At 42.8% G+C, this 10,045-nt stretch overlaps 1 protein-coding gene across 4 annotated transcripts in view; it reads right to left on the reverse strand.

Moving 5' to 3' along the window:
* EYA2 (EYA transcriptional coactivator and phosphatase 2) overlaps nt 1-10,045 on the reverse strand; it is a 133,512-nt gene that overhangs the window by 50,124 nt on the left and 73,343 nt on the right. For all 4 annotated transcript variants that reach the window (XM_081011283.1, XM_081011282.1, XM_081011281.1 and 1 more), the window contains exon 6: nt 1,585-1,652. In XM_081011283.1, coding sequence (XP_080867409.1) covers nt 1,585-1,652 — 68 coding nt within the window. The remainder of the gene's footprint in view (nt 1-1,584; nt 1,653-10,045) is intronic.

A 10,045-nucleotide genomic window follows, 5' to 3' on the forward strand; every position in this document is an offset into this window, starting at 1 on the left:
TGGGGCATGGGAGTGGAGGGGGAATATGGAGAGCATGGCTTGTTCTCATAGTGCCAAACCATATTCAAATGTTATGTGTGAACCAGTTCTATGTATATACCACAAGACAACACTGCAAAATGTGGCTCTTTGCAGCATGTATTCATTCATATTGCACACTCAGAGAAATTTGCACATCCTCCTTTAATGTGTACCTGCTAACAGTGTACTGGGCAAAGAAGCCCGGAATAAATTACCTTTCCATGAAATTCATTAGGCTGTGCCATAGCTCACATCCAGCAACCTCAGCTATGTTCTCTGACAGGTCCAGCAGTCCTACAGACCAGCAACAAGCAGCTGAAGGCTAGAAAGTTTAGCTCAGCAGCAATTGCACGTGACTCTGTTGTGATGCCACACGTTCCCAATCTCACAGTGAAACCATGGTTTAGCTTGCTGAGCTAAGCTCTATTCCCAAGCAGCATGCAAGAAGGAAACAGCATAAAAACCAGTTTCTCACTTGCATGCAGAGGTTACAGAGGCAGACAAACTTAAACTTAACCATGGTCATCAAAGCAATCCATGATTTCATGTTCTGGTTTGCTGCAACCTTCTAACACAGGGGCAGCCAACATCATGCATTTCAGATGTTGGACTGCAACTTCCATCAGCCCTGGCCAGCATGATCAATGATCAGGTGTGATGGAAACTGTAGTCCAACATCTGGAGGCACCAAATTGGCTATGCCTACTGGGACCATCTAAAAGTATGTACCTTTATCACTGGAGTGGGGCCTGTTGTCCCAACAGCCCCGAAACAGAAAGTTCTTTCAAAGCTTATGGGAAACTGAATTTAGGATGTAATATTTTAAGATACTTGTATGCCCCATAGCCTCAGTGATTTCAGTTTATCTTCGAATGCTTATATTTCAGCCTTTGCACAAACAAAAGAAGCATAGTGACTTCATACTTGGTCTACACCATTCTTTATGAGCAAGCATTCTCATATAGTGTTTCTGCATGTAATGTTATCCACATCATATATTTATACACATGCTTTATATTTAAAGGTGCTAACTTATGCAAAGCATGAAGTTCATCAACAGGTGTACGTCCAAATTAGGAAGAGCGCAAACAGGCTCCGATGGCTTCATATTCGCAAGTGTCTCTGAGTGATGCTTTAGAATGTTGATTCACATCTGTTACCGAAAGCCAAGAAAGAAGCCGGCACTCTCTGCAAGATGATGGAAACTGCTAGTTTTCAAAAAAAAGATGTTCATGTGATACTGTGGTGTCCCCATTGTGACATGTTTTCAGCGCCACACCCAAAGTGCTGAGATTGGGCCGGGACTGGTTGGAGGAAGAAGGGGGGGAGGAGGGGGAGGAAGGAGTGTTTGGTTGATTTCGAAAGCATTTGGTTTCCAAGTCCCTTGCCAAGCTGTTGAGATCTGTGAGCGTCCATAGAGACGTATGCTTTTTGTCCCTTAAGAATGAGACGTTATGTATGATAATCAGAGACAGGTATCAAGGAAGTTACTCATGTCCATGCGGCTGAAATATGATGAACCTCCTTTTCAGGACATTTTTAAAAAAATGGTTAAAGTTGTACCTGGTGCACTGTGCTGAACCCTGCAGAACTCGTCAGGCTGTTGGGCCCCTGGTAAATCCCTGAGGTGCCTAAGAGAATAGAAGAAGAAACAAGATAGGTAATAGAATTCCATTAAGCCCAATACAAATGGCCAAATTATCCTCAGAGGGCAGGTCCTCGCCCTGCCTTTACTTGATCTTCTGTATAACCTGTCAATTGGTAGGGAAGATTTTAGGAGCTTAAGGATTTCGGAACATAAGATGACACTGCTGGATCAGGCCAAAGTCCCACCTTGTCCAGGATCCAGTTCCCACGGTGGTCAACATATGAAGCTGCTTTGTACCAGGTCAGAAGTATTTACCCACCCTAGGTCAGGATTCCTGCAAGACTATGCTAAGATTCTGAAACCTCACCTTTTTAGGTACTTGCCTTATGAAAACATCCTGTTACTCTGCATTTCTTAAGGACCAATTAAAATAACAAAAATAATTCCTTCTTATATCACTACTGCATCTTTCTGAGGAATGTCTTATTTTAGGAAGGGGTATGTTATAAACAACAACTAAACTACCATTTTGCAGGCAGAGTGTCAGGCACAAGAGAAATGGCCTTTTCTGTGGTAGCCCCATGCTTCTGGAACTCCTAACTGGTTGAAATCCAGAAGTGCACCACATTCCAATATATTTGGAAAGCTGGTTTCAAGTGGCAATGTTATTCTTTTACAGCTGAATTGATGAACTAAGGTTATACCCATGCCACACATACGACATATCCCTGGCAAAATGGCCCTGCATTGAACAGAAATTAGCTTACCTTCTCTGTTGTTGTCCTCTACTGCCACCACCAACCCCCCCGAAAAAAAAACCCCAAGCAACTTTCTATTTAAGAAGAACTTGATGAACCAACTCCTTGACACAGTTTCTCATTCTGCCAGCATCTTTAGCCGTAAAGCAAAGACTCGGTACATGGGACCAGTGGAGTGCTGTTTTAGCCAAAGCACAGGAACAAATGCCTCTCAGTGTCTCCATGCTGCGTCCTTTCTCCGAATATCCGCTTGTTTGTTTTTATTTTAAGACCCTAGATTAGGCAGGGGAATGGACAGCTGAACAAACTGCAGCTTGCCAAGTGCAGTCAGTCACAAAAGCACATGCAGAGAGAAATAAATCTCATGCCAAAAAAAGAAAGAAAGAAAACCACCCCACTCTAGGAGGAGAATCTGCTTCCAGAACTAATTTGCCATCACATTTGGCCTTTAAAAAACATTTTGCACAAGGGGAGGGGGGGGAATTAAAAGCACAGGAAAGGTCAAGAGCTAATGATCTCTCAATGATGTGGAGCTTGCCTTAAGGGTGCCAGTCTGGGACACCGCTTCATTTGGGTATTCTCCACCCAGCCCTGCCCTGGGCTCAGCTTGGGAGCATTCATGCCAAGGGGATAAATCATAGAAGCAGCTATGTGTCAACAGCTTTGCATTTCCAAGCCAAAAAAAAAAAAAAAATCTCTCTAGACTCAGCACTTAAAATTAACGCATGCTCAGAGACCAGGGCTGGATGAATTGAAGGCAAAGCAACAGAAGTGAGTTGTTTGTTTGCCCCCACCAGAGAAACTCTAGGCAAAAGCCCTTCCTGAAGTGGAAGAGGAAGGAAGTTTTCAAACTGTAAGAGGTGTAAAATTCTGTAACACTCACCTTGCAACCACTGGAGGATCAAAGAGATCACTTAACACAGAACTAGATATATTTATGAAGGGCTGATTACTTGGGGGGGGGGGGAGCCTCAATTATGGCCTGTTAGTATCAGCATGAATCCTCTTCCTAGACTATGATATTCTGAAGTATTTTTCCATGTCTGCTCAGTATCAGAGACTGCTTTGACAGAAATAAGAGAATTTTCAACTGAGAGTTTTGCTGACATTCAATGGCTTAAAAAGGTAAAGGGACTCCTGACCGTTAGGTCCAGTCGCGGACGACTCTGGGGTTGTGGCGCTCATCTCGCTTTACTGGCCGAGGGAGCCTGCGTACAGCTTCCGGGTCATGTGGCCAGCATGACTAAGCCGCTTCTGGCGAACCAGAGCAGCGCACGGAAACGCCGTTTACCTTCCTGCTGGAGTGGTACCTATTTATCTACTTGCACTTTGATGTGCTTTTGAACTGCTAGGTTGGCAGGAGCAGAGACCGAGCAACAGGAGCTCAGTCCCATTCAATGGCTTACTGATGCACTTAAGTGATACATAATGCACTCATTTTATATATTTATCTGTGTCTGCCACTTTATCATAAAAAACAAAGCCATTTACAGCAACATCTTTATAAAAATAAAAACCATGAAAAATAAAACAAAATCATAGACTTTCAACTAACTATTAAGGAAAGATGTTTTCTTAATTGCCTGTGTTTGGCGGCACAGAAAATTGTCCAGCAGGCTCTAAAAGGTTAGAACGTAAGGTGTCTGCTGAATCTCTATCAGCAGAGCATTCTACTTATTTGCCACAACAAAGGTGAAAAACTTTACTCGCAGTTGGCTGTTAGGGGGGACAGGTAAATTTCCTTCCCTAGCTTGATCACTTAGGGCCCAATAAGAATCCATCGCAAAGTAAACATGCCAATAAGTACCAGAAAGGCAGGTGGGAAACAGCAGTTAATGGTGCTGATGAAAAGTTCTTTCTAAAACCACTCAGGTGTTATTGCTGCCTTGCTTGTCCACCAGGGCATGTGGGGTGCTACCCTACCAAACTCAGACTGCCCTTAGTCACCCCCACCTGTCAACTTCCTCTTCTTTAGTCTCAGTGTTGCCCCATTACAGATCCCAGGGCAGATTGCGATAACCAGAACAAAGAATAGCACTCGTGAAACAGAATAAACAAGAACAGGTAAAATAACATAACTAACACTGCAGAATGACACATACACCCCGGCAGACTAAATCAACATCTCACAAATGCCGGAGCAGATAAATGTGTTTTAAGTTGATGCCAAACTGGAAAATGAATGGGCTGTGGAACTCCTTGCTACAAGGAAGACACTGTGTCAAAGAAGTTAGCAATTTCTGAAGATGAATTAGATATCAGTAGAAAACTATGCCAAACTGCCACCATTTTGTGACTGGTTCTGTCCATGCGACACCATTTTCTGACAGGTGGCGCTAGTAATTTTCAAGGCATCTCAGGTGGGCCCTATGGAACCCCTATTCTACACTGGTTGGCAGTGGCTCTCCAGTCTTTCCCAGCCCTGCCTGGAAGTGCCAAGGTTTGAACCAGAGACCTTTTCCATGCAGGAAATGGGCTTTTCCACTGAGCTATGACTGCCCTCCACCTGCCTTTCAGCTATTGTGATTGTGGGCCTGTGTCATCCAGCTATCGTCCGATCGCATGCGCTCCTTTAAAATCAGAAGCACAAGTCAAGATCTTTTCCTTTTGGAACCTCTCCACATGGAGCATAGTTCACATCTGTGTTCAATCAAATCAGCTGCTAAAATGTCACAATGCTCTCATTCACAGGTAACACAGAGAACATTTAGCTGGTAATAAAACAACCTAGGTATTAGAGGGGAACAGCCCTTCAGATATACAGTACTGGAAAGTACTTGGTAGGAAAACTCTAAATTGACCCCGTGCCACGGGCTTTCCTAATGATGGATCGTGAAATGAGAACATCTGAGCACATAAGGGCAACACTCAAACTGAAACCATTAGGAAACCCATGAGTGAAATAGCCCACGTCCTTTCATGACAAGCTGATTCCATTTGCCATTCCTTTAATGTTTCTTTAATAAATGTGTGCCACACTTTAACACAATTGCATCTGTGCCTGAGCCAGGCAATGCGGCGTGTCTCAACCTTGGTGGGCCACATGCCTGGAGGGCCTTTAACTTTTGTAAGCTTGTGATGCGCAGTATTTTTTTTAAAGAAAGGGTTCCCACATAATTGACAAGACTTAATGGTGATATTTATATAATATACCTGCAATATTCGCCAAGCATTTCCATGCTGGCAAATTGCAACAGCTTTATATATATATTTAGCATTATAAAAAGATGTGGCAGGACAGAGTAGGACCAGCTAATGCACATCTCTACAGTCTATTGCACAACAAATTTAATCAAGACACTTATTGCTATCGTAAATACAAGCAATTTCACAATTATTGAAGATAGTTATTCATGGTTTGTAAAGCCCCAGGTTGAATGTACTAAAGTTCTACTTGAATCAACAGGAAAATAATTTTAAAAACCAAAGGTCAGGGGGTCACCATTTTATCTTACGTATTAAATCCAGCCTCTTTATAGAGAGATGATGGGAGTTGTAGTCCAATAACATTAGGGGCAGCCACAGATTCCCTTCCCAGTCCTTTTTTAGCGTCTATTGATAGGTAAAAGGACTAGATGTTTGTTTTAAGACCACCACAGATGACAAAATCCCATTCCTCACTGTCCACTTTAGCAAATAAAACACCTTGATCCCTCTGCTCCACCCCAACATCACACCTGAGATGCATAAATTCTGAGGACAAGATTTCCATTTCTACCCAGTGAAATCCCATTGGAAGGGAATTTCCAGGGCAACAAAAGCCATGATCAATAAAAACCACTGGCAGCATTGCTCATTTTCACAAGTGGCAGTCATTGCCTGTGCCCTGTGTGGAGGCAGTAAAATCACTTCATGAAAAAGCAGCTATGCCAAATGTAGGTAGAAAGTCGGGTCTTGGAAAGTAAGTGTACACTGAGGCACGTTTAAGATTTTTTAATATGTTTCAGTATTTAGGGTATGTTATAACCTAAGTACTTATATACGGGTGCCAGTAAAGTTTGGGCAACTACCAGTAATTTAACCTTGTTTCCCCCTTCAAACTGGCAACCCTGGTGGCTACGTAGGCAAAGTGTTAAATTCGCAATCCACAGAAGGTTGTTCCAAAGTCAATGCTTTTCTTTCCAGTACCAGTGGATATTGGAACAAGCAAGGACTGCAAAAATGTGTAGCTTTTCATGACCAAATCTGAAACAATATCAGATCGTTCTTCACAGCGACCACTATTTTAGAACACTTGGTGACAGCTTTTTAAGATATTTGCACAATGTGTGGGTTTTTAGCTCTGCTGGGCTTGCATGGAGAGACCCTGAGGTACTGACTGGAGTACTAGAATTAGGACTGGGGATACCCAAGTTCAAACTCCCCCTCAGCAATGAAGCTTCCTGGGTGACCTTTAGCCAGCCCCTGTCTAAGCCTAGCTTACCTCACAGGCTTGATGTGAGGGTTAAAATATGGGGCTTAGGTGTGTGGGGACTGTGCACACTGCTCTCAATTCCTTGGAGGAAAGGCATGATACAAATGGCGCCCGTTGAGTGGAAGGACAAAATGGCACCCCTTTCCCCATTCAGCACGCAAAATAATAGATGTTGACTATGACTTCAACAGCTTCCTTCGCTGTTCTGACGCTTCCTTAGAGGACACATAACAGGCCGTGTGGCTCTCAAAGCTCTGTCCTGCCACATCTCGGCCACATCTGTAACTTACATTTAAAGCACTGTTATACCATATTAAAAGTCATGACTCCCCCCCCCCAAGCATCCTGGGAACTGTAGTTTGCTAGGAATGCTGAGCGTTGTTAAAGGTAAAGGGACCCCTGACCATTAGGTCCAGTCGTGACCGACTCTGGGGTTGCAGCGCTCATCTCACTTTATTGGCCGAAGGAGTCGGCGTACAGCTTCCGGGTCATGTGGCCAGCATGACTAAGCCACTTCTGGCGAACCAGAGCAGTGCACGGAAATGCCGTTTACCTTCCCGCTGGAGCGGTACCTATTTATCTACTTGCACTTTGACTTGCTTTCGAACTGCTAGGTGTGTATATACCGTATTTTTCGCCCCATAGGTCGCACTGGCCCATAGGGCGCACCTAGTTTTTTGGGGGGTAAATAAAGAAAACAACCCCCCCAGGTTGGCAGGAGCAGGGACCAAACAACGGGAGCTCACCCCGTCGTAGGGATTCGAACCGTCAACCTTCTGCTCAGCAAGTCCTAGGCTCTGTGGTTTAACCCACAGCACCACCCGCATCCCTGAGCGTTGTTAGGAGACCCCTATTTCCCTCACAGAGCTACACTTTCCAAAGTGTTTGAGCGATCAGTCTCTCTTACCAGGGGACTTCCCAGGTACCCACGCTGCCTCACACCTGAGGCAACCACGTTGCTCTGCCTAATCGCAGGCCCTGAACCTCAGTGAAATGAAATCCCCAGTGAAATGAAAAGCGACCTGACTGCTTTCACTAAGCACTGAACAGCAGCAACCGGCCACTTCTGTTACTCTCTGTCACCACGACCAATTTGCCGTGGTACCTATTTCCTGTGGGAAATCTCAAGCCACTGCAGTAACCTCTGTTATGGCTTTAAAACAGTTATTTTTGTATTAATTATTTTCTACATTTTTATCCCACCTTTCTTCTAGCAAGGTGGCATATAATTGGTTCCCACAAGGTCTCTCATTCGGGCACCCACTTTATTTTAGAGTGTGCAAATTTATATCCCATTACCTACACAGGGACCCAAAGGTAAAAGGGTAGGTAAGAAAACTAACTAGATACATGTTATTACATTTTACATATTGTTACATGCATGTCTCGGCTTTCTCACATGATGGAACTCTGTGGCCTACATCTGGCTACAGTATTTTACTTCAGCCTAGATGCTGTTTCAAGGTCATGCCTTGGGATTTCTGCTCAGTTACTCCCCTACAGTAGTCAGGCCTTACCTGTTTATTTAGATTCATTTTAGGGCTGGCATGCACATTCATTTACATAACTTTTATATGAAGTAGTTTCAGTTTATTTTGCCTACAGACCATAAACATAAAATACAGTACAGAGTTATTTAAACAAATGCAGCTGAGAAAAAACAAAATATACATGCACATAAATTGTGCCTTTTAAAATAAAGCCAAGAATAATCAGAAACAGTAGGTATACACACACACACACACACACACACAATTTTTTTGGCTCAGAATTCATCTTCCCTTTAATAATTGTGGTCTAGTCTTGATGTTTACAGCAAGGAATTTGACTATATTTTCTGTAATCTCAGGGTTGGGGCCTACCATTCACTACTGAAACAAGTAAGTCAACTGAGTTCCCATGTACATAACTTGATTTTTCATCACTCACAGCTCAGCATGCGAATGAACTACAAAGAAAAGCATTGGTGTTTGAGTTGTAACAGGTGATAGGAACATTCTGTCTGATGGCTTGTTTATGCACCCAACTAATCTCTTGATGGTTCAGAGGTTATGAATGTACTGCAAGGGAGAGATTGCCTTAAGTCTTCCTGATTACAATGCTAGAACTTCTATCTCACATTCTACTGTTCTGTTTACACTGCATTACCTGTTGCATTCTGGAACTGTTTTTGTTTTTTTTTAAATCAACATACCATCATGCTGTGCTAAATTACAAATGACGAGAAAGAACTGTATGACAGAATTTCAGCTACAAATTTCATCCTATGAAATCACGATGCTAAAAATGCCTGTAAACAGATTTGTTCCGGAAGCAAATGAACATGGAAATGAAAGCCAAGCTTCCAACAGTTTTCCAGAAGTGGCATTCCAATCATGTGACATATCATATAAAATGTGGACATTACTGTATAAGCAGAATAAAGTCCTGTTTGAATGCAGCCTGAGTCGGACCTAGAACAATATTGTCTACTTCGACTGGCTGAGGATCTCAAGCAAATAAGTTTCCCAGCCTGCCACCTGAGATCCTTGCAAGAAGGGAAGCCATGTACTGAACTTCATGGACTTTTCTCCAAGCCACACATGTATTCTGCTTTAGAATCATGACCTAACCACAAACCTATATAGTCTTTTCCTTTCATGCCAGGAGTCAACACCATTTTTGCCATCTGCGTTGGTAATTGTTCTAACATTGTAGATCACTTCTATCTTTTTTTAAATAAAACAACAACATTTTATTATATTTTCATGCTACAAATACAACAACGTGCCAATTTTGCTGAGCAAAGCACACACCTTCCTTCTGTCTTACTGTGAAGGTACATCAAATCTGACATTCCTGCTGCGTGGTTTAAAGATATTCTATGTTAAATCGCATCCTGAAAATGTCAGAACTGATGTAACATCAGTTACTATCCTACCCCCAACAACACTGACAAGTTCCTGTACTTGTCATATCTCACCATTTATTCAGAAGAACATTCGAAAGGTTCTTCGCTATACTTAAAATGCCTGGCAGGCAAATGTTTCCAGCAGTATAAATATATTCTATGAGATGATGCTACGAGATCGAGAGGTTAAGAGCTCAACAAAATAACCTACCACCAACAATACTCTGGTGGCTTGTTAAGGTTCAGAATCATGCAGCAATGCCTCCATTTACTGAGCAAGGAAGAACATAAAATGTTATGTGGCTGTCAGTGGGGGAAACTTCAACTTGAAAGCAACCTGCGAAAGCAGAAGGTAACTGAACCCATATGCAGGG

The sequence above is a fragment of the Podarcis pityusensis genome, assembly GCF_964106645.2.
Source record: "Podarcis pityusensis genome assembly, chromosome: 6".
NCBI classification, from domain to species: domain Eukaryota; kingdom Metazoa; phylum Chordata; class Lepidosauria; order Squamata; family Lacertidae; genus Podarcis; species Podarcis pityusensis.